Raw genomic sequence first — 24,438 nt, 5'->3', positions numbered from 1 at the left:
GCCCCAGCTGCAGCCTGCTCTGGGGTTTACTTTGCAAACCTACACTTACCTTCAGAAAATGAGAATACTCTCTCCTCCTGACCTCCTCGGACTTTGGTGAGACTCAAGACCTTGTGAAGGCACTCGAAGAATAGGTTCATCCACTAGTAACACTCAAGATAGGGCATCCCCATGCAAAAAAAAAAAAAAAAAGGAAACTGAGGCGGAGGTGGATAAAGAACAGCACAGGGTGGAGACAAAGCAGCCAAAGGCCTGCATTCGGATCTCAGGGCTCTTGCTGGGAAAAGTCAGGGGGACGCTCACTCACTGCGGGCCTATTGAGTGCCAATGTGTCACACATGTCATCTCATTTTGTCGTCATATGACCCCTCACTTTGTCCATGAGAAACCTGAGGCTTTAAGAGGTTAGGTAACTTGCTCCAGGTTATACAGCAAGTGGGACCCTAGGACCAAAACTTAGGTCTATGAGCTTTAAAACCTGTGCCCTTCCCAGCACAGCACTGAATGTCCCAATCATGCGATTTCATCCCTGTGAGCCCAGAGTCCTCGTCTGCAAAATTGGAGGGGGGGAGGGGGAGGGGGAGGGGGAGGGGGAGGGGGAGGGGACTATATTGCCTCATAGAGTTGTTAAGAAAATTAAACTAGCTTATGTTGATTAAATACATTATCGGGCTTGGTGTCTGGTATATAGTAGGTGCTCAGTAAATGCTTTCTGTTTGTTTTTCTTTTTAGGGCAGATCAATGTTAAAAACTCAGGGCTGGCTTGGGAGCCCAGGAGCTCCAAAATGCTTCAAGAAGCCCAAGGGCCTCCCATCGCTCTGGGGTGCGCGGGAGGAGGGGAGAGAAGGGCTGGGAAAGAGGGCTCGGCTCCAGGAAGCGGGTACGCGGGTTCCAGCTGCGCGCCCCTCGCTTCGCCGCCTCCTTTAGGCTCTCCGACTTCCCGCCCCGCCCCGCCCCGGAGCCGGGTCCGGAGTGCCTGGTGGGCTGATTCCGGAGCGTGGAAGGGAGCACGGAGCACGGAAGCGACAGGGAGGCGGCGGCGGCGGCGGGAGGCGGGGAGGAGGGGGACCCTCCTCGCTGCTCTCCCAAGTCGGCGCGGAGCCGCCTCGGGCCGGGCCGAGGGCTGCGCGGCGGCGGCGGCGGGGCCCGGCCAGGATGCGGGGCTCCCGGGACCGCGCGGGGAGGGGCGGGCGGCGGCGGCGGGCGGCGGGCGGGAGCTGTCCGCGGTGCTGAAGCGGCGGCGGCTCAGGGACGCGGGGCCGGGAGCAGGGGAGCCCTCCTGGGAGTTCCACCGCGACCGCGAGGCGGGGGAGCCGTCGTTCACCGGCCCATGCCGAGCCCCCGAGCCCCGCGGAGGAGGCGGGACCGTCCGCGGCGGGACAGGTAAGGGGCGGTCTGGGGGCGCCGCGGGAGCGCAGAGCTAGGCGCGGAGTCGGGAGTGAGCTTGGGAGGGCACGGGAGCCCTCTCGGGGCTGGGGGCTCTGACTCCCTGCTTGGCCGCACCTTGCGCTCCTCCAAGGCTTGCACTTCGTCCCTCCCTACCCCTCACCCTGCAGGCTGGGGGTGCTGGAGGGGGCTCAGGAACTGGGGTCAAGACACCACAACCTCGCAACACGAGGCCTTGACCCTGACCTCAGGCAGCTCCTAGACATCCTGCCTACTGACGGCAAGAAATACTGGTTAGAGCCTCAGACTCCCTGATACCCCAATCCCTACCAACGTTTTGCGACACTAGCAAAATCTGAGCAGGCTTCACTAAGCTCCCCTCTTCTCGCACCCAAACCTGTTCACAGGGGTGACGGAGGTGGCTGTGGTACTCCCTGCTCTGAGATTTCTCTGCCCTGGAAATGGCTCTTGGGCCAAGGGATGGGCTCTTGGGCCGAGGCCCCTTAGGATGTGCATTAACCCATTTCTTCAGGGAAGGAACGAGGTCCTGGAAGATACCTCTTTTTTTTTTTTTTCCTATGACACTCTTGATGCTCACAGAAGCAGGCAGGATTTGCGTCACATCTCTTGGCGCATGAGGGCAAAGAGTCAGGGAACCTGGGTCCTGTTTTCTCTTATGTGCTGGTGACCCTAGACAGAGCCTCCATTTGGAGTTCTCTCTCTCTCTGGCAAGAGTGCGCTGAATGAGCTCATTCAGGCCTGCAAAGTGCTTCTAGTTCTTCAGAGCAGAGTTCTCTATGACTGGCAGAATGTAGCGATCAAAATAAAACTGCGTGGAGGAAGACTTGGCCTATCCTTGTGGCTGACCGCTTCTTTCTACTGCTTTATCCCCACCCTCCAACCCAACCCAACTTCCCCACTCCCAGAGGTAGAAAGAGCACTAGAGTAGGAGTTCCTGGCTGGGTGCTGGCATTTACTGGCTTTAGCTAGTTCCCTAAGCTCTCTCAACCTCATCCTCCTCACCCCTAGAGTGGGGATAAGGTCAATGCTCTGCTCACCTCAGGGAACTGCCTTGGGATCCAATGAAAAACAATGCACCTGATTGGAGGCTTGCCACCTGTACATCTCCATACCAGTGTGAGCTGCTGTCACTGTTCCTAACCCCTAACCAGGCCTGCTGGCAGTGACCTGATTATTATCACCCCTACTCCCTCTTCTCCCAGCGTGGCCATGTCTCTCCCTTTGTCCTTGGCCACCCTGGGGTCTCAGAATCAGTGAAGCCAAACTTATAAATCTTAAGGAGAAAAAAGTGTGTCCTCTCTTCTTCTCCTCTTCCATCATCACCTATAGGAGATAATATAAGGTGAGAGTCTGACTCATAGGTTTTTATTTTTTCTCCCTAAGAACCACAGATCTAAGGAAACAGCTCCCTGAAGGCAGGAATTGCATTGTTTTCATCTCTTTGCCTCCCTTCATGACCCCCTCCCCAACAGCACCTGGAAGATAGTAAGGACTCGGTAATCGGGTGTAAAATGAGGGAATGAGAAGTTAAAATGTATCAAAATAAAAGCATTTAACTGGGAGTCAGAAGCCCTGTGTTCTGGTCACAGATCTGCCACTGTCTCAGGCAGGTCCATTCCCCTCTGGGGGTTCATTTTTCTCATCTGTAAAAGAAGAGAGTTGGGCTAGATGAGTTAAGATTTCAAGCCCTGATATTCTGTAGGGCTTTCTTGAGGCCCATAAACCCCTCAGTTCTGCTTGAATACAGGATGCCAGCTTTATCAACCTGGTTTGATAACTAAGTTAATGACCTTTTAGTAATGAACTGGATTTTATGAATGGAGTGAAAGAGAGCAATAGGAACCAGAAAAAGCCATTTATATTTCTGATGTTTTAAGAACCCCCTCTCTTTCTTATTTCTCTGGGAAAGCCATGAGTATGACTCAGAGTGACTGAACTGAGAGGGGCTCCTGCCTCCAAGCCCAAAGGCCAGGAAACACCACCCCATCATCCCTGCCACCACCACCACCACCACCATCTCTTGGGAGTAACAAAGGGCCAGGGACCCCACCCTTGGCCATCTCCTACCAGGGACCCTGCCTGGCTGTGATCTCCCTCCTAGGAAGACCAGAGGAGGGGACAGGCAGGAAAGATCCATCCCTACAGAGAATTTATATGTGTGAGAGAGATATACACACACACACACACACACACACACACACAAAGTGAGTTTCTCTGATAATAATTTCCCTCAACTGTGGCAGACCCAGCCAATGCTCAGAAAAACCTTAGCTAATTGACATTTTGGTAGAGCTGAGTAAGCCATGCCAGTGACCTCGCCGAATTACACTGTGAGTGCCCAGCCAGGGTGGGGGACCAGTCTCCCCCTCCTCATGTCATTGCTTTCTGGCTCCCAGCTGTTGGTGCAGCACTGGCAAAAATCAGCTCTCTGGAGTTAATGGACAGTCACTAACCCTCATAACAAAGTGGCGGCGGCAGCAGCAGCAACAGCAAGCTAGCGAGGTGCTTTCTTTTCTGCAAGGCTGGTCTGCAGGGGAGCTGGCCTGCTACTGGGGTGAGGACAATACACTAGCCTTCCTTCTGCAGCTGTTTGGGTGGACACCCCACTCCCAGAGCTGTCAGGGTGCAGGGCATCTCTGGTCACCCAGGCAGATGACATCTGGCTCCTCTCCTGACCAGGGAAAACTACCCATTGGCTGCTTCCTGTGTTCCCCTCTTATTCCCTCCTTGCTGAGGCTTTTATTCTGGGCCCTTCTACAAGGCCTCAAAGGGAAGAAAGGAGTCAACCCTGGCACATTGCTCATGATTGGGTGATCTTAGGGGCAGGGATTGGGGGGAGCTGAGAAAGAGGAAGAATAAATGCAACGTGGTCATTAAGAAATTGTGTGGCCAGGAGCAGTGGCTCACGTCTGTAATCCCAGCACTTTAGGAGGCCGAGGCGGGCAGATCACTTGAGGTCAGGAGTTCGAGACCAGCCTGGCCAACATGACAAAACCCCATCTCTACTAAAAATACAAAAAGTAGCCAGGCATGTAATTCCAGCTACTTGGGAGGCTGAGGCACGAATCGCTTCAGCCTGGGAGGTGCAGGCTGCAGTGAGCCGAGATCATGCCATTGCACTCCAGCCTGGGCGACAGAGGGAGACCCTGTCTTAAAAAAGAAAGAAAGGAAAAAAAAAAAAAAAAGAAATTGTGTGTGTGTGTGTGTGTGTATGTGTGAAGAGAGAGATTAAAACATTGAAATACACACATGCAGATCCCTTCCCCTGCGTGATGCACACAAAATGGCAGAGGCAGAGAATATCCAGAGATATCTGCACATCATTGGTTACCTTCAAGTCCAAAAGCCAATTCATCTATGAATCCTAGAGGGGCTTCCAGCTCCGAAGTACACCAGGGAGACAGAAGCAGAAGGAACAGCCTTCAGCCTGGGAGAAGGAACATCCCAGTTCTCTAAACCTTCTGTGTTTTCCAGCCCCTTTCCCTTCTCCGGGACTCAGCTAGCATCCTGTATGGGGCAAGGTCCCCTCTGCTGCAAGCCAGGGGACACTAAAGACTGATCTTCACTCCCGCCCTTTATATCAAGCCCTCATTTCTCTTACCTCTCCTCTTATTCTGTCTTCTTCCTCCCTGCAGCTGCTCCCACCCCCATCACCCAGCAAGCAAACCAAGCAGGGAGTGGGGCCGGATGCTGAAACTCTCCATTAGGTGTGTTATCTTCCGCCATTAGATGTGCTGTTTGCTTCTAAGTGGTTGGGAATGAGCTGCTTCAGCAGAGAGACAGGTTGTTTCAGTAAGAAAAAAGATTTGATTTCCACCTGAAAATGGACTAATTTGAGTAGCGGAGCCACCATCCCAATCCTGTCAGCAATTTTCACCCTTGTCAGCCACAGGCCCATCTCCCAGGCAGGTGGATTATGCTTTAAAGGAGAGGCCAGTCTGGCCCATAGGAGCCCAGGGTGGCAGGGGGTGGAAAGGGGGCAATTGATTCTTCCTGGAAGACAGTGACTAAGAAACCTCCCGTGGGAGCCAAGAAGTGTTCCACCTGTATAATCTGTCTTTCCTGAGTTCCCCCATGAGCTTTCTCCTCTCCTTTTCTGTTCTCTCTTCTGCCCTTCTCTTCTCTCTCTCCAAAGGTCCTTCGATGATTCTCAAATCTCTTTCCGGCCCTGAACACTACCTAGGGCTTTGACTCCATACATCCAGCTGCCAGGCAGAGTTTCTACTCTTTAACACACTTTAAAACAAAACTCTTCCACTTCTCCCCATCCTGCTCTTCTGTGTGTGTGTTTGTGTGCCTCATTTTTCCAGCTTGGTACTTAGTGGGCCTTTTAATCTAAATATTCTTTTTTTTTTTTTTTTTTTTGAGTTCAGGAAACACTTGATGCTTCTGCTTCTTTAATTATTATTTTTCTCCTCTACTTCTGTTGTGTCTTTCTGAAACTCCTATTAGGTTGATGTTGGACCTCCTGGGGCTCTCCTGCATGTCCCTTACCTTTCTTTTACCTTTTCCATCTTTCTGTCTTTTTGCTCTATGTCTTAGATAATTTTATTAACTTTTTTTTTTTTACATTGAAAGGTCTTCTAACTTTATCTATGCCTATTCTATTATCCAGTCTTTTTATTGAATTTTTGAAAATTTCAGCGATTATTTTTAATTTCCAAAATGCTCATGTTCTTGAATTGCTCCTTTTTCATAGTAACCTGTTATTCTTTCATAGATGCAGTGTTCTCTTACATCTGCCTGAGGATATGAATTCAAAAAAATTTTTTTCGAAGTTTTTTTCTGTAACTTGAATGATTTGGGATCTTATTGGGTCATTTGTTGTATTTGTTTATTTAATCCTTCTCTTTTATTTTCCTGTAGTTGTTTTTTATTATCTTTTGTTGTCCATTTATACTTAGGAATGAAGGACGGCATTGACTAGAACAGGCAGCTAATGTGAATTTCCTCTGAAGTTGGCTAAGTTTGTTTCCACAGCTGGCCTCTCTTCTGAACGGGAGTTGTTCTTACCTCCAGTGTTTGGGCCTACAAGATTCTCTACACTGATTTCCTCACCAAGGAATCTCATCTGCTCTTTATCTCCAGGAATTTCTGGCCCGCTGATATAATTCTTTTTTGTTTTCCACATTTATTATGATTTTATTCTTGTAAAAGATATACATCCTGTCATTTTCATAGAAACTTAAGAAGGAAAAGAGGTGGTGGTTTGTGCTCAGGCTACCCTCTTGAACCGGCAGCCTCCCCCTAGGCTTTCTGTCTCAAGTGGTTGCATGGCCTTCTATTTGGTTGACAAAGCCAGAAACCCGGGAGTCACTTTTGTCATCTTCCTCTTCCTCACTTCTAGTGACCCACAGATTCCTGTTCATTTAGGTTTCTGAGTGCTCCTTAGATCTGACTCTTCCTCTTTTTCAATTCTGCCACAGATCAGTTTCAGGTCCTCATCCTCTTTTGCTTGCTTTTTTTTTTTTTACGGAGTCTCACTCTGTCACACAGGCTGGAGTGCAGTGGCATGATTTTGGCTCACTGCAACCTTCGCCTCCTGGGTTCAAGCGATTCTCCTCCCTCAGCCTCGCGAGTAGCTGGGATTACAGGTGCGCACCACCACACCTGGTTAATTTTGTATTTTTACTAGAGATGGGGTTTCACTATGTTGGCCAGGCTGGTCTCAAACTCCTAATCTCAAGTGATCCACCTGCCTTGACCTCCCAAAGTGCTGGGATTGCAGGCATGAGCCACCGCTCCTGGCCTTCTGCCTGCATTCCTACAGTAGTTTCTTAACAGGACTCCTAGCCTCCATTCTCACCCACCTTAAATCCTTTCTATCCCCTGCTGCCCATCAGAGTGCTCTGTCTAAAACATAGGCATGACTATAGAACTTCCCTGCTACACCCATCACTGGCTCCCCAAGGCTCCTCTGCATGGCATGGGAGGCCTTCCCACCTCTCCTGCCTCATTCCATCACTACCAAACACCCTGACTTCCCCTCCATACCACTACCCAATGCCTTTGTGCTATAACTTCTGCTGGAAATGCCCTTCTCTCATTTGCTCACCTAGATGATTCCTATTACTTTTTCCTTCAAGACTGAGTTCAGAAGTCACCAGCTCTGAGAAGCCTCTTCCTAGCTCTCACCATCACCTTTGCTGCCATCTCACGATAGGGGTCCCTTATCAATGCACCCATAGCATTCTGTGTGCTGCTAACACAACTTACTCCATCTGTTGAAACTTTGTATTTGCTAGTCTGTGTTTCCTACCCTTCCTCACAGCAGGTGCCACTTCTGGTTTATTTTTGCAACCCAATAACTGGCCTGAAGTAATTGTTCAAGAAATGTTTATTGTGCAGAACCAAATGTGCCTCAGCCAGATGTGTTCCATCCACCCCAAATCCTGGAAAGTGCTTTCTTCCCAGAGAATCTCAGTATACCTAGCTCACCCATTCACTAATTAACTCATCCATTCATGAGATGCACTGTCTATTGAGTGCCTAGTATACGCCACCCAAGGGGATGCAGGGAGGAGCAAGACAGACCGTTACCACCCGCTGGAGCTCACAGTCTGGTGAAGGAGAAAGACACTAATGAATGAATCACACATATATAAATAGAGACTGTGATAAGCACTTTGAGGCAAGGAGCATGGAGCCGCGAAGAGCAGATAACCAGGGAGGCGAAATCTAGACTGAGGAATTAGGGATGGCCTCTCTAAGGAAGTGACCTTTGAGCTGAGAGCTAGAGCATCCCAATGTGAGTGGAACTTCTGACAAACAAGGATGGGAAGTGAAGAGAGGGGGACAGGAGCTGAAAGGGGGAATGGCACTGGGGAATTATGTGCCAGTAATCTGTTGCTGCCTAACTACCCCAAAACCTAGTGGCTTAAAACAACAGACATTTTATTACATTTCACGACTTCGGAGGGTCAGAAATGCTGGCAGGGTTTAGCTATGTGATCATTCCACTCTGTATGGCATTAACAGAGGTCACTTGGTGACAGATAGACTGGTTGGAAGAACCCAAAATGGCTTCACTCACAATGTCTGGCATCTTGGGGATGATGAGGAGGCTGGGCTCAGCAGTTTCCATCGATGGGAGCATCTATACACACATGTCCAGCATGGTGGCCTCAGAATCATCCAACTACTTACAGAATGGCTCAAGATTCCAAGAGCGAGTGTTCTAATGAGCAAGGTGAAAGATGGCTTTTTATGGCTTGGCCTCAGAAGTCACATAGCATCACTTTTGCTGTGCTCTGTGGTTGAAGCAGTTGTAAGCCCACTCAGATTAGGGAGGAAGGGCATAGATTCCCTAAATCTTCCTAGAAAGAGTGTCAAATTATTTGCAGCCAGATTTTACAATCATCACAATGATTCTATTTTTTAAGTGAGGGAGACTACAATATGTTTAAGTGCCATTAGGAAGGATCAGGAATTAGGAACAGTTGGAGACAGACGGAGAGAAAGGATAATCAATTGTGTTAGGCTTGCTGAGAAGGCAAACTGAAACAAAGAAAGCTGTTCCCCATTTTCTTTGACTCTGCCAACCTCACCCCCCTTGCCACCCCTGGCTCTTTCTCCCTTTATTCTCAAATGCAGCAAGCTGCAGCTAATGACTCCAAGCTGGCTTGGTGGCTCTCTCGCTTATCACCAGCCAGAAATCTTCAAACCCAGCGCCAAGCCATCAACAAACAGCCACTAGAGTCACAACACTTCACAGTTTACAGAACAGTTTATACATGATCTGATTAGAGGATGGTCTAGCGCCTGTTCTTAAAGATTTCACCTTTTCCCTGGATTTTAATCATTTACATTTAATCTTCTGCCCGATTAGGAAGTTCTGGTTTTTATCTCTCAGTTTAAAAGCAATCTCTCTTGTTGCACTGAGAGATAGTGGTCAGTATCTCAACTTCTTCACAAAGCCTCGGTATTTATTTGAATCCAGACCTTGGGGTTATCTATGCAGCCACCCCTGGGTTGCTAAATCACCCTAAATCTCTTAATCTTTTTTTAACGCTCCCATTTCTCATTCCTGTCACTGAGGACTCTGGTTTTAACCCATTCAAAACCAACTCCTCACCATTCTCACCCCTACCACTTATCACAACCCTCCACATACAAGTATGCCCTGCTAAATCACCCTAAATCTCTTAATCTTCTTTTAACACTCCAATTTCTCATTCCTGGCACTTAGGACTCTAGTTTTAACTCATTGAAGATCAACTCCTCACCACTCTCACCCCTACCACATATCACAACCCTCCATATCCACTTATCGCATAGCTCCATACAGTTATGCCCTGAAAGGAGTGGGAAGTCAGAGCCCAGGCTTTGGACTAAATCAAACCTGGGTCAAATCCAGTCTCTGTCACTATTTAATCTTGGGCAAGTTCAGAGCCTCGGTTTCCTCATCTAAACAATGGGGAATAATAATAACCGGCTTCATTTGTTGTTGTAAAGTTTTGAGATAAAGCACATGGAACACTTCATGGGAGGATGCAATAAATAGCAGCCGTTACCATTTTACAGGGTTCTGATAAAGGCTGACCCCATCCCAGGGTGTGAGCCAACTCCTGGTCACACACATCACACTGTCCTTTTGGCCTCTCTTTAACAGTGTTCACGATGCCTCCTCCCATTCAGGTCAGAGCCCACCAGGCAGTGCACACAGCAACCCTCCTCAAGGCGTCAGCCCTACAGCAAATCCTGGAGAACATGGTCCTGTTCAGGCCAGCCCTTTTATCTCATTTGCCAGGACCTCTGTTCTCCCATCCCTCCATCTGTTTAGTGGCTAAAAGCATGCACTCTGGTCAGACAGACTTGGGTCAAATAGAGCTCTGCCACTCTCTAGCTGTGTGATCTCAGAAAATCAATTTAATTTCTCTAAGCCCTAGTTTCCCCACACATTAAAGAGGATGGATTAAATGAGATAACCCATTTGAAGCACTTGGCATGGCATTCAGAACAAAACAAGCACCCAATAATGGTAGCTGATACATAGTGGCATTTGGGTACCATGACTCTGACGTCAGACTTCCAAGGTTCATGTACAGCTCCCCACTCACCAGCTGTGTGCTGTGGGCACCTACAATTTCCTTATGCCTCAGTGTCTTTTGCTGTAAAATGGAGATGATGATGACATGGACTTGACAGGGCTAGTGTAAGGATTAAATGAGATGATATATAGCATTTAGAACAGTGTTTGGAACACAGTAAGAACTTAGTAAGCACGGGGTGTCATTATTATTCCATCCTTTTACTCTTAACCTTTTTGGAGTTTCACATTTAAGTTTCATTGCTTAGTTGCAGCATATTTTTTTAAGTTCAATCTATCTTTTTTGTTTGTTTGTTTGTTTGGTTGGTTGGTTTCGTTTTTGAGACAAAGTCTTGCTCTGTTGCCCAGGCTGGAGTGCAGTGATGCAATCATGGCTCACTGCAGCCTTGACCTCCTGGCCTCAAGCAATCCTCCCACCTCAGCCTCCCAAGTAGCTGAGACTACAGGTGTGCACCACCACACCTGACTGATTTTTTTATTTTTTGTAGAGATGGGGTTTCATTATATTGTCAAGGCTTATCTTGAACTCCTAGGCTCAAGTGATCCACCCACCTCAGCCTCCCAAAATGCTAGGATTACAGATGTGAGCTACCATGCCTAGCCTCTTTGTCCTTTTTAAGTCATCTTTGAAGTATAATACACATGACAAAATTCATTAATTTTAAGTGTACGATTCAATTTGTTTTGTGAAATATATGCAGTCCTATAATCACGACCACGACCAAGAGATGGAATATTAGAACATGTGGAAAAAGGAAATATAAAGGAAACAATAAATTTAAAATTATAAAACAAAACAAAAAGAAACATTTTAAAAAGAGAGAGAGAATAGTTCTGACATTCCTTAAAGTCCTCAGGCCCCTTTCCAATCAATTCCCTCTTCTCCCCCCAGCCCTGAGCAACTACCCATCTGCTTTCTGTCACTGTGGTTTTGCCTCTCCTAGACTTTCATATAAGTGGAATAAAACACTATATGACTATCTTTGTCTTTTTATGGGCAATTTTATTCCATTTACATTCATTGTCATTACTGATATAGTTGGTTATAGGCCTAACATCTTAACTATTTACTTTCTATTTGTCTCACCTATTCTATATTCCTTTTAATATTTTTTCTTGCCTCCTTTTGGATAGTACTTTGGGAGGCCAAGGTGGGAGGGTCACTTGAGCCCAGGAGTTTGAGAACAGCCTGGGAAACATGGCAAAACCCTGTCTCTACAAAAAATACAAAAAATTAGCTGGGCATGGTGGTACATGCCTATAGTCCCAGCTACCTGGTAAGTTGAGATAGGAGAATCACTTGAGCCCAGGCAGTCGAGGCTGCAGTGAGCAGGAATCAGGCCACTGCACTCCAGTCTGGGACACAGAGCAAGACCCTGTATCAAAAAAAAAAAAAAAAAAAAAAAAAAAGTATTTTTATTAGTTCATATTCCCCATAGCGGTTATACATTTTTTTACTCTTTTTACAGTGACTATCAGAGCAGTGGTTCTTAAAGTGTGGTCCCTCGACCAGCAGCATCAACACTACCTGGGAACTTGTTAGAAATGCAAATTCCCAAGCTCCACCCCAGAATCGTAAACCGTAAAGGTAAAATCCGGCAATCCAGGTTTAACAGATCCTCCCTGTGATGTTGATGCATGCTGAAGTTTGAGAACCCCTGCCCTGAGACAACTTTCGCTTCTGGCAGGCAGCTGGGCTGTGTGCATATCGCCTTCATCCTACAAGGGGTGGAGCTGATTCAAAGCCTGGTTTCAGTGCTGTGAGGGCTGGTTTGTTTCTGGGTTGCTCCTACTTCCAGCATGTAGCCCTAAAGTGGTCCCAATTGAAAACCAGGGTGTTTACTGAGGGTCCTCCTCCTTAACAGGCCCTGACCTCCAATTTTTCACCCCCAGCCCTGAGGCTTCTGGAAAAGCAGCCTCTAAGCTGCCCCTTAGGAATCAGGAAAGACCTCAAAGGAAAATGCAGTGCCAAGTGTCAGGCTCGCCTCTGTGTTTCTCTTTCCTCTGGGATCTTGGCATTCTGACCCTCCAGTTCTTGATCCCTTGAAGCCTTCATATTTCCCACCCACCACACACCACTTTTCTAGCTGTTATCGGCGGTTTGGCGTGACATGACTTAGTCTGACCCGGCTGAAAAAGGAAGCCCTCTATCCTGTTGTTATTCTCCCACTGGGAATCTAGAGTCAAAGTGAGCGTTTAGAACAGTTCCCGGCACATGGTCAAAAACTCAGTAAGTGTAAGTTATTCTTCTTCTCCCAATAAAATCCTAGAGTCCTATTGAGCTGCAGTGTTAAAAATCAACTCCTCCTAAATCTCTCATACTTTTGACAGATAAGCAAACCAATGTCACACTGTATGATTGAACTCCAGTGCAATTGGACTCAGCAGGAGGCTGTAATTGGACTCCAGCGGATTCCTGAATGGTTTCCTGCCCCTGGTCTAGAAGGTGGCAGTGTGCTCTCCATCCCTAAATCAGGGAGTGGGAAACCTCGGGCCCAGCTAAGTTCTCAGCTCAGAAAAAGACAACCTGGGTGCTGTGGCCTCAGAACCACCTTCTCTCCCTCTCCCATTGTGGGACGCAGACCCACAGCCCTAGCTGCACGATTTGGAGTAATATTAGCTTCAGAATTCCAGATCCTCTCATATCTTTCCTCTGAAGCAGAGTACACACACGCATGTGTACACACACACACGCACTCATGCATAAACACGCGCGCGCGTGGGCACACTCACCCACAGGTCCTCAGGTCACCACACAGGATCTGGAAGGCACACACTGTCCAGGGAAGACAAAGCCACAATGGTGGTGATGATAATTGTTCTGCTCTGAATGCTGGTCCCTTACTCCAGTGAACAGGGACAGGCAGACCCAAGGAGCTGAAATGCCAGGCCAAGCCTAGAGCAGGAAGACTGTGTCTGGGGACCTGCCACCCTCTCCTTCTGGTCAGGACTCTGTGCTGGGTCTCCAGGATCAGGTCCGCGAACTCCCCATGTGGCCCTAGTAAGATATGGGGTGAGTATGAGCTGTATAGAGAACCATGACCCTTGGCTGGACTGTGAGCAGATGCAGCTGCTGCTAACTCGGATTGCTTCATGGAAGCAGAGGTGTGTGTGGGTGTGAGTGTGTGTGTCTGTGTGTGTGCGTGTGTGTATGTAGGGGCAGGCTTTAATGCTGTGCTCAGCTGCCAAACCTAGAAAGAACCCCTCAGCCTAAGGAGGTTTTAAACTGATTTTAGATAATTTGGCTCAGAAGAAATCTATGCACTTAATTTTTTTCTGGTTTAAAAGTAGTGCATGTTCATTGTAAAAAATAATAATAATAATAATAAATATGGAAAACGGAAAAACCAGAGTGTGAAAAAGAAAATGAAAAGCACCTGTGCTCCCACCTCTGGAGATAATCACTCTTGACATTTTGGTGGAGTTGAGATTACATGCACTTACCATTTTCTTTTCTTCTTTCTCACTGAATCTGCAATGAGTATTTTCTCATGTCATTACTCCCTGTAAACCTGTTTGAAGGCCTCGTACCACCGTATTGTGCACAGTAATTTATTTAACTTGTTCCCAATTGCTGGACATTTAGGTGGCTTCCAGTTTTTCATATTGTGTAAAGCCAGGACCATATGTCTTTGTGCTGAGCCCTGCTTAAAGGCACCATCAGAGTGCAAGGGAGAAGGAAAGCCGGGAAAGGCTAAGTGTGGCTGGGATTGCAGAGGCTCAGCTGGGTGTACTTTGACCAAGAAAGTCTGACAGGAGCAGTGATGGGGGAATAAGGGGATGAACTGGGATTCAGCTGCCCCTGCCTGCTTTGAACAAGCAATCTTCAAATTCCCCTATGGTCTTCAGGAATCTTTCCGTCCCTCCTGGAGAGATCAGACAGGAGGGCAGTCCTCCTGGTGCGGCAGAGTGTAGGACAGGGTGAGTCAAATGCAATAATCTGCTCTGTGGGCCCTGGGGCTGCCCACTCCCACCCCAAGGCCCCTGCATACCTCAGCCCCCATGGATGGTGACAGCACAGTGTACCTGACTCGAGGCTGCAGGTTGAAGGGACATACATTATGGCCAGCTGGGGGAGAGGCTGAGGACCTTTGGGGGCCATGTCTTCCATTCCCAGAGGGTGGGCAAGATGGGCAGGAGTGGAGGGGCAGGGCTGTGACTGGGGCAGTACAGGGGCAGTCAGGAAGCTGGAGATGAATCCATGGCTCTGTTGCCATTCTGGAAAACTGATGCCTTGCTTTCCTTTGCCTTCCTCAACCTGATCAAGGGGCTCTGGTAGGGAAGGGGATGACTGTGCCCCTCACTAGGCTCTGCATGTGTTCGCCTACCACCAACCCTCAAAAGGGGGCAGAGGACAAGAAGACTTAACTTCTGTGGGGCTCCTTAGGGGCACAGGATCATGGAATGTTAGTGCTACAGTTGATTGATATCAGTGGCCATTTCATGCAATCACTCATTGGGGAAACTGAGGGGCCACATCAAAAAACTAATAAGGGGTGAACCAGGCATGGAATCCCAGTGTACCTGACTCCCAACTCCATACGGCTTACAGTGCTCACATGCCCTCAACCCCACACCTGTGGTCACAACTGCTGGGAGAAGGGAGACCATGGCAGGGGCTCCAAAGCTGCCCTTGGAGGGCAGAAGAGACCAGTCCTCCTGGAAATCTGCCCAGAGGAGCCCAGCCCAGCAAGGCCTCTGCTTTGGGCACTCCGTGCTCCCCACCTGCTGGAATATGCCCTCCACATCACTATAATCCAAGGGGTTCCCTGTATTTTTGACCCCCAGAGAGGAAGGAGGAGGCCCTGCGTTTGTGAGCACTGAAGAGCTATGATGCAGGCCTGCATGACCTGCCCAAGCCTGTGTGCCCCATCTCTGCCTGTGGAGAGGCGTCTGGCACAGCTGCGTGACACCCTATATGGAACTCACCTCTTGTTAATGTACCAGCAGGGCCCTGAGGCCCATGGCAGCCCAGCGTCTCCAGACCATCTATGCCCTCCCTGGTGGAGGAGCTGGTGCTTGGGCCACATCCCCTTCTCTGAGTCCCCCCGTGATTGTTTGGTAGATGTTCTTGGAGCCCAGCTTAGAGGCAGCCGCCCTTGGGTTCACAGCTGAGAGCCATGGGCAGTGTCTTCTTGCCCCTTTGCCCTCATACGGCCAACAACCCCCCCCCCACTTCCTAGGAAGTCAGCCAGAGGATCCTGACCCCTCATGGACACACCCTCAGTGTCTTCGTCCAGGCCTGCCTGGCCCCACTCCTCCCTTGCTCTGTCCCAATACCTGGGCATTGTTCCTGGAGCCACGCTCTGTCTTCGGGTTTCTCAGGAGCCAGCTTCCTAGCATCCAGGCATTTCTCTTGGGGCAGAAGCAGAAACTGCTCTTTTCCAGGATTTGGCTGTGGATTCTCATGGGGGCTGGGACTGGAAAGGAGACTAGATAATCGCAGCCCTGGGAGCAGCAGGGTCTCCCTGCACTTTGCCCTTCACCCTTAGCAGAGACCTGCTAGAAGGCCAGACATGGCCCCAGGTGGGTGACGCCAAGGTCTGAAGCCCAGAAGTCAGGGCGGCAGCAATCCCCTCTCTCAAAATCTACCACATATTCTCATCCCAGCCATCTCTTTGGCTCCACAAAACAACTTTGTGGGGATGTATGGATGGTAATCCCTATTACCTTCCACACCTTACAGATAAGAAAACAGAGGGCACAAAGATCTGCCCAAGGCCTCAAGGCCAGGACTGAATCCCCGATCTTCAGATTAGAAATCCAGGGCAGGACACAGCCCCATCACCCTCCAGCTTTGCGATGGGCCAAGGAGGGGGACAGCAGGAGGTCCCCGGAGCCCCTAGACTGCCCCTCCCCTCTCTGCATACCCCACTTGCACCTGCCACAGCCCAATGTGTGTGGGGGGATTGTGGCTTCCCAGGTGCTCAGTAGGTACTCAGAGCAGCTGAAGGAGGAAGGGAAGCCCTGGGTGTCTCCATACTTCCAGCTGGGATATGCAGGTCCAGACCTCGGCACCCAGGATGCCCCACCTTAGATCCTGCAGGAACCTCTGAAAGTCTCAATTTGCCTTAGGGAGGAAGTTACTAAGGTGTATCCCTCTAAGACCATTGCTAGGGGCAAGCATCCTCACTCAGTAAGAGCTGACAGCTGTGAGCACACACCATGTGCCAAGCTCTGGGCTCAGCGCACTCCCATTCGACCCTAGAATGAATTCTCTCTCAACCCCAAATCCCACCTGCCACTGAGTCCTGTCAGTATCTCCCAGGATCAGTTCCCTTTCCTCCATCTGTACCACCACTGAACCCTAGTTATCTTCACTTGCCTGCAGCCATAGCAAAGGCCCCTTAATGGGGTCAGTCAGTCCAGCCCTCTCCAGTCCACTCCCTACACACAGCCATGGGGAAGGCTTCAGGACCCAGATCCCACCCTAGCACCTACTCTTAGACGCCAGCAGGGCTGCACAGTCTGGCTCCCACACCCCATCTCACACCTCCATCTGTGCCCTGCACACCTGCCTTCTCCTGTATCCAGCCATGGGGACTTTCCACACATTCTTCCTTCTGCATGAAACGTGTTCCCCATCCTCTTCACCTCGTTGACCCGCACACACTCTTCCTTCAGATCTCAGCTTTACGGCCTTCCCTGGGTCTCTGTGTCAGCTCCGTCCATTGTGTGTGCTTACATGCACCTGCTGTACTTCTTCGGGGCAGAGATATGATTTTACACTTGTCTTCTCCATCAGACTGGAAGTTTTGTGAAGACAAAGCATGCATCTGCTCCCTCTCCCTACTTCTCATCTTTCTCACCGTGGTACCCCAAGCATCCGGTACAGTGCCTGGCATATAGCTGATGCTCAATAAATATGTGTTGAATGGACAAATGACTAAGCCAACTCTGTGGGGTAAGCACTACTGCCAGCCCCAATCCACAGACAAAGAAACGGAGGCCCTGAGAAGTGAAGTAGCCAGTTCCAGGTCCCGCATCTTGCAAAGGACAAAGGCAGGGTTTGAGCTGAGTCAGACTGCAGAACCCATGCTCTTCACCACTTTGGGTCCTGCCTCCAGTACCCTGGCCTCAGTGCTTGTCTGTCTTGCTCTTCTGACAGGCTCTGAGGACTGCTCGGCTGGCCCAGGCTCCCCTCCCCAGCAGCTGCCCCCAGAACCATGGAAAGTCTGAGTGAACTACAGAACCCGCTGCTGCCCAGGAGCCCCTCCCACCTCCACGGCCCCTATCCCTACCCTGAGGCCCCACCCAGCTGGTCCTACCAGGAAAAGCTCTACTCCTACCTCCTAGGCGGCGCTGGGCCTGCTGGAGCTCACCAGCTCCTGGACCCAGGGTCCCTGCAGCTGGCCGTAGAGGCCTGGTACCGGCCCAGCTGCCTCCTGGGGAGAGACAAGGTCAAGGAGCCCAGGGCAGGCAGCTGTGAGACCAGCTTCACAGAGGACAGGGAGCCCCAGGAGGGGCCCCCAGAGCAGCCCACAGGACCTGGTCAAGCTGCAGAGAATGTCACCATCCAGACTGTGTCCTACGGGGTACAAGAGGAGCTTCGGGACCAGGAGGACGACCAGGAGGAAGAGGAGGTGAGTGAATGAGGTTTAAATGCAGATTCCAACCTGAGCAACACAAGGAGACCCTGACTCTACAAAAAAGTTAAAAATTAGCCTGGCATGGTGGCGTATGCCTGTGGTCCCAGTTACTCAGGAGGCTGAAGAGGGAGGATTGCTTGAGCCCAAGAGGTTGAGGCTGCAGTGAGCTGTGATTGCGCCACTGCACTCCAGCTTGGGTGATAGAGCAAGACCCTGACTCAAAAAAATGTAAATAAATAAATAAGTAAATAAATAAAATGCAAGTTCTCAGAGCCTCATCACCAGATATTGAGATCTAATAGGCCTAGACTTGGGCCCAGGAATCTGTATACTACCAAAGAAAAGGACTTGGGACACAGGTACAGCCCATGCTTTGAGAAACACGAGTTTGGAGTGCCTATTTCATTGTTCAGTAGCACTTGTTCTTGTTTTCTTAATTATATAAATAATTTAAACTCAGCGCACTCAAAGATAACATTTTGGTGAATGATTGTGTAAGTCTCTTATTCACATTTTACCCCAGCCCACTCCCCAGAAGAGATCTTGCTGTACATAGTTTTATAATCTGATTGTATTTCTCTTTTTTTTTTTTTTTTTTTTTTTTTTGAGACGGAATCTCGCTCTGTCGCCCAGGCTGGAGTACAGTGGCCGGATCTCAGCTCACTGCAAGCTCCGCCTCCCGGGTTTAGCCATTCTCCTGCCTCAGCCTCCCGAGTAGCTGGGACTACAGGCGCCTGCCACTTCGCCCGGCTAGTTTTTTGTATTTTTTAGTAGAGACGGGGTTTCACCGTGTTAGCCAGGATGGTCTCGATCTCCTGACCTCGTGATTCGCCCGTCTCGGCCTCCCAAAGTGCTGGGATTACAGGCTTGAGCCACCGCGCCCAGCCTGATTGTATTTCTCTAAGCAACATATTTGAGTATTGCTCCAAGTAATTTAATGTATTCCTGAGAGGTGATTGTTAATGGTTACATGGTCTTCCATTGCAAGTTCTTCCATCATTTATTAACACAGTCTCCTGGTCACTGGTCATTGAGATTGTTTCTTTTTTTTTTTTTTTTTTGAGACAGAGTCTCACTCTGTTACACAGGCTGGAGTGCAATGGCACGATCTCAGCTCACTGCAACCTCTGCCTCCCAGGTTCAGGCGATTCTCCTGCCTCAGCCTCCCAAGTAGCTGGGATTATAGGCACCTGCCACCACACCCAGCTATTTTTGTATTTTTAGTAGAGAGGGAGTTTCATCATGTTGGCCAGGCTGGCCTCAAACTCCTGACCTCAGGTGATCCACCCACCTCAGCCTCCCAAAGTGCTATGATTACAGGTGTGAGCCGCTGTGACCAGCCCATTGAGAGTGTTTCTCTTCTTTCACAATTGCTATCCTATGATGAACAACCCTCATGTAGGTATTTGCCTTCTTTCCTCGTGATAAATTCCTAAAAGTGGAATCATTGTGCCATTGTTAAGGCTTTGGTAGAAAGTGCCAAGGCCAGCCTACACCCCCACCTGCGGCAGAAGAGACTGCCTGTTGCTCCATGTCACTGGCCACTGGGCATTGCCTTTTTAAAAACCTCTTCCAGCCTGCTGGGGCGGGGCTGATCCTGGGCCTGGTCACTAAACCCCACTGTTTTGCAGAGCGATGCCACTTCAACAGAGAGCGAAAGTGAAGACAACTTCCTCACGCTGCCTCCCAGGGACCACCTGGGCCTTACTCTCTTCTCCATGCTCTGCTGCTTCTGGCCACTGGGCATTGCTGCCTTCTACTTCTCCCAGGGGGTGAGAGCACCTGGGGCCCAGGGGCTCTTCCCTGGCCCATCCCTCTACTTGAGGGCTTGGCATCGCGTCTACAGGATGGGGTCAGGGGCCTGGCAGGCTGGGCTGTTTTGCTGGGTGTGGGGACACTCCTGTTCATCAGCATGTCTCTCTCCCTAGACCAGCAAGGCCATCTCCAAAGGGGACTTCCGCCTGGCCAGCACCACCTCCCGCCGGGCCCTCTTCCTAGCCACACTCGCCATCGCCGTGGGGGCCGGTCTCTACGTGGCCGTGGTGGTGGCTCTGGCAGCTTACATGTCCCAGAACGGCCATGGCTAGTAGCCAGTAGGGCCTGCATCCTGACTCCCCTGCCCACCTGAGGAAGCAGTGGGGTTTGGGGTTGCAGACGCTATGGAAAGGCCCAGCCCCTGAAGATGATCCCGGGAGAGTGGCTTGCTGAGGGGGAGACCCCCATTCCGCAGCCTGCAGAGCTCAGCCTTCACTTCTGCTTGCCCGCTGCTCCCAGCCCCAGAGCAGGGCCCGGGGCCCCACTCTCTAACCCAGGCTACAGACGGGAAGCAGAAGGCAGGGCTGCCCACCAGGCCATCCCAGCGGGGCCTAGCTCAGTCCATTCTGCCCATTCCCTAGAAGATCTCCTGCCCTACAGCCAGCCCACCACCTACCCTGCCAACCTCCCCACAGAGAAAGAGCAGGAGGTTACAGGGAGGAAAGGGGGTGCCCAGGGCACAAGGGGACCTGTCCCAATCCTTTCAGCCCACAGGGATCTTCACCTGGGGACAGCCTGAGCTTCCCCCAACTCCACTCTGGCCCCATCATGCCCAGACCTCAGCAGGCCAAGAAGGAAATATGTGGAGACAAGGCGGCCTCTTGCTGTCTCTGATTCTACGGGGTGCTTATCTCCCCACGGGCTTGTGAGGCACTGTAGATTCTAGATAGGGAAGAGGAACCTCGGTATGTAAACTCTGAACCAAGGGCAGGTTCTTGGAGCTTCTTTATGTGGGTGCAAAAGGCAGTTGCAATGACAGAGAGTCCTGAAATATTGCTGGACTACATGAGTCTTCCTACTCTCCCCCCACTCCCTGCCCCCATCATCCTTTTCTGGGCTTTGCCTGGGAGTCCATGAGCTGGTGCCATCACAAATAGACTAGACCCAGAGAGTGCCCTCAGCTCACCAGCCACTGAGTGCAGGGCCCTAGGTCCAGCCCTGCAGAAAATGCAACAAGGAGAGACCCTAGGGAGTAGTATAGATGAGGGAAGGGACTCATGGAAGGAATGGCCTGCTGAGTAGTCAGCAGTGCTTAGGAAGGCTTCCTGGAGGAGGTGTCCCTTGAGCAAGGCCTAGGATGAATAGAATTCATCTAAGGGATTTGGTCACATAATTCTTTGTATTTGTAGGCTGGGGTGTAGCAGGAGCCTTCCATGGGAAGCTTCCAGGCTGTTTGGATTCTGCCTGGAACATCCGGGCTGGAGTCAAACTACAGCCATTCCTAAGGGTTCCACCAACTCAAGGAGGAACATCAGGCCTGTCTCTCAAAGACCAATGATGTTTTCCCATCTCTGAATGCTAGGGGGTCAGTGGTGGGTACCTGGTTACCCCTGGGGCATCTTCACTGATACCTCTGCTCAGGGCCGCTCTCAACACCCTCAGCCACTAGGGCACATCCAGAATTTTAGAGACATCCAGGTAGGCAAGGGGGGAGCACTAATGTGAGCAGGCCTGTCTGGACTCAAGCTACAGGCCCCTGCTGTGCATGATGTGGGAACCTGGTCATTCCCATGCCCCATATAGAACCCAGGGCTGTGGCTCCCCCACTGAGCATCCCTTGTCCCACTGTCCTCCCCTGCCTTGGGCACTGCCCAGCCCTCCACTCCTGCATCACAGCAGTTTTAAGATCCCATTATTGTACTGATTTATCCTTGTAATAAACGTTTCTGTAACACCTGGTGCCCTCTAGGTCTCTTGCTGTGCCACCTACCCCGCCTTTGCCTGAATCCCATTCTATTGCTATGTCTGCTGCTCTGACCCCTGGCAGCCTCCGGAGAGGACAAGCCCATGATGTATGGGCCTTAGGAGGAGCTGTGGCCAGAATGTCTGCACCATCTCAGGACTTATCTGCTTGGAGTAGTCTGGCTGTAGGGTGATGGCCTGCATTTAGCTTGCTCTAGGCAAGCCAAAGCAAGATCCATGCCTGAAATAAAAGCCCTTCTAGGCTCAAGAGCCTTGGAGGACAGGAAGGAAGGGATGTGAGCCAGGGTGACCGAGGCTCCACGGAGCTGCCTAGGGCTACCAAGGTTGGATACAGGGTGTGAGGGGGCCAAGGAGTCCATGCCCCTGCCTCCTGCTCTCGGGTTCACCATCTCTTCTATCCCAGGAGCTGCTCCTGGGCAATGTGGAGGGGAAGGCATCTCTGCCTGCCTCAGGCCCCAGCTCAGCACCAAATCTCCAATATCCTCTCAGACCTGAGCCCTCAGGAGCCTGCCTGGGCCAGCACCGGGACTGGCCTGGCCTCTAGGTCACTTGGATGGAGGGCCCTGGGGTGGCAGGTTATGCACATCCCATATCCGTGTGTGCACCTACTTGTAAGACACAGCTATGCATGTATGCACACACACATGCTGCATGGATTGCAAACCCCAGAAACAGAGATTAGCCTGTGGGGTGGATATGAGGGGCTGTTGTTGGGATAACATTTGTAGAAGCGTGGAGAAGGAGGCAGATCTGGGCAGACGGAGAGGTCAGGCTGCAATGCAGTCCTGAATGACAGGCTGGGCCAACCCACAGAGGAGCCAGAGTTGACCCAAATTGGGGTGAAGAGCCAGGTCTTTCTACTCCCTCTTGACCAGTCATTAGATGTGGGCCACCCAGAAAGAGGGTGTGACCTCAGGCAAGGCAATGGTCTTCAGCTGTGACAACCCGAAAAGATTTGCCCTGAAGACTGTTTGCTGCCAGGACCTGCAACAGCTGGAAAGCTGTCAATCCTTCCTGAAGGGGCCCTAAGTGGCATATCACCACGTTCACCACACCCACCCACCCAGCAGCAGACGCGCTGGTGCCCACCTAGATCCCCTCTGCATTCACCTCTTCACTCCGAAGGCTGCTTCGGTCGTGTTCTACACAGGTTCCCTGGGCTCCCCGGTGGGACTGAGCTCAGTTGCCTGCAGCAGCATTCTGCTTGACACATGCCCTTCACTGGCTGACTGCCTCTCCCTGCCTCCTTCCCTACTCCCCAGCTGTGCTTCCTGGGATCATCTCCCAATAAACCGCCTACAGTTGAACCCTTGTCTCAGGATTGGCTTCTGGGAGAAGCCAAACCCTGGCACAGAGCATGCACGTTCACACGCACATGCACATGTTCCACATATATGCACACACTTGCATATACATGTACCCACACACATGCATACACATACACATAGGCACAGCCACGCACCACGCAAACCTTTGTGCACACACATGCACATGTACACAGGCACAGCCCACACATGCACAAAAGCTGTATGCACACACATGCACTCATACATGCACCACGTGCACATATAAGAGGTGAAGAAGGAGGCTCGCACCTGTAATCCCAGCACTTTGGGAGGCTGAGACAGGAGGATTGCTTGAGCCCAGGAGTTCAAGACCTGCCTGGGCAACATAGTGAGACCCCATCTCCACAAAAAAATTTGAAAACTAGCTGGTCGTGATGGATGATGGTGCATGCCTGTGGTCCCACTACTATATGGGAGGCTGAGGCAGGAGGATCGTTTGAACCTGGGAGGTTGAGGCTGCAGTGAGCCATGACCACACTACTGCACTCCTGCCTAGGTGACAGAGTGAGACCCTGTCAAAAAAAAAAAAAAAAAGAGAGAGAGAGATTACTTTTTAAAAAAGAAGAAGAGAAGGGGGTATGGTGGCTGAGGAGTCTCACCTGGCCCTGCCTGAGCTGTGGTCCCACCCATCACCAGCCTGGCTGAGGCCCTGGAAAGGGCACACGGCAGCATGTACCCTGGTCCAGGCCTTGCTTGGACTGGGCAGGCAGTCTCACAGTCCACAATTCCCACCTCCTTCCCAGCCCTCTGAAATGCTATTCCAGGCTTTGAGAGGCGGAAAGAGAAGCCAAACAATTATCTACCTTCTTTTTTTTTTTTTAGATGGAGTTTCACTCTTGTCACCCAGGCTGGAGTGCAATGGTGCAATCTCAGCTCACTGCAACCTCTGCCTCCCAGGTTAATGCGATTCTCCTGCCTCAGCCTCCCGAGTAGCTGGGACTACAGGCATGCAGCACCATGCCCCGCTAATTTCGTGTTTTTAGTAGAGACGGGATTTCAGTTGGTCAGGCTGGCCTGGAACTCCTGACCTCAGGTGATCCACCCACCTCAGCCTCCTAAAGTGCTGGGATTACAGGTGTGAGCCACAGCGCCTGGCCACAATTTTCTATTTTCAACCTTGGACCTGCCCCTCTCCTTTTCACCCCATCCCTACCCTCAGCTGCACATTCAGGCTCTGTAGAAGAAAATGGAATCAGAAACGAAGCCCTGGGGGCCTCCCTCATGCAGCCCCTAGAAAGGACCCATCTGTGGATCCCAGCGTTGTCCTGATCAGACGCCCACCCACCCTCTTCCCCTGGCATGCCTGGGG

The 24,438-nt window shown here is 50.6% G+C and overlaps 1 protein-coding gene across 3 annotated transcripts; it reads left to right on the top strand.

Annotated features, from left to right (window-relative positions):
* The first annotated feature begins 773 nt into the window (after nucleotides 1-773).
* On the top strand, nucleotides 774-21,754 carry SYNDIG1L (synapse differentiation inducing 1 like). 3 transcript variants are annotated; one of them, XM_005561767.3, is made up of 4 exons: nucleotides 987-1,383; nucleotides 17,565-18,039; nucleotides 19,677-19,817; nucleotides 19,974-21,754. In XM_005561767.3, the coding sequence occupies exons 2-4, from the start codon at nucleotides 17,623-17,625 to the stop codon at nucleotides 20,130-20,132; spliced, it is 717 nt and encodes a 238-aa protein (XP_005561824.1). In that variant the 5' UTR covers nucleotides 987-1,383; nucleotides 17,565-17,622; the 3' UTR covers nucleotides 20,133-21,754. The 3 variants fall into 3 exon arrangements, with proteins under 3 accessions (XP_045252679.2, XP_005561824.1, XP_073853937.1); XM_073997836.1 differs by lacking the exon at nucleotides 987-1,383 and having other exon boundaries at nucleotides 17,560-18,039; XM_045396744.3 differs by lacking the exons at nucleotides 17,565-18,039; nucleotides 19,677-19,817; nucleotides 19,974-21,754 and adding an exon at nucleotides 17,202-17,437 and having other exon boundaries at nucleotides 774-1,383.
* Nucleotides 21,755-24,438: the final 2,684 nt, after the last annotated feature.

Source organism: Macaca fascicularis, chromosome 7, assembly GCF_037993035.2.
Source record: "Macaca fascicularis isolate 582-1 chromosome 7, T2T-MFA8v1.1".
Classification (NCBI taxonomy): domain Eukaryota; kingdom Metazoa; phylum Chordata; class Mammalia; order Primates; family Cercopithecidae; genus Macaca; species Macaca fascicularis.
Note: the sequence above shows the minus strand (reverse complement) of the source record. Positions and strands in the feature narration are given on the sequence as shown.

What these genes read in the sequence shown, in the direction of transcription:
- SYNDIG1L (XM_005561767.3), top strand. Translation starts at nt 17,623, where the DNA reads ATGGAAAGTCTGAGTGAACTACAGAACCCGCTGCTGCCCAGGAGCCCC. An exon ending in ACGACCAGGAGGAAGAGGAG is followed by an intron (nt 18,040 to 19,676) that starts GTGAGTGAATGA and finishes ACTGTTTTGCAG; the next exon opens with AGCGATGCCACTTCAACAGA. An exon ending in CCTTCTACTTCTCCCAGGGG is followed by an intron (nt 19,818 to 19,973) that starts GTGAGAGCACCT and finishes CTCTCTCCCTAG; the next exon opens with ACCAGCAAGGCCATCTCCAA.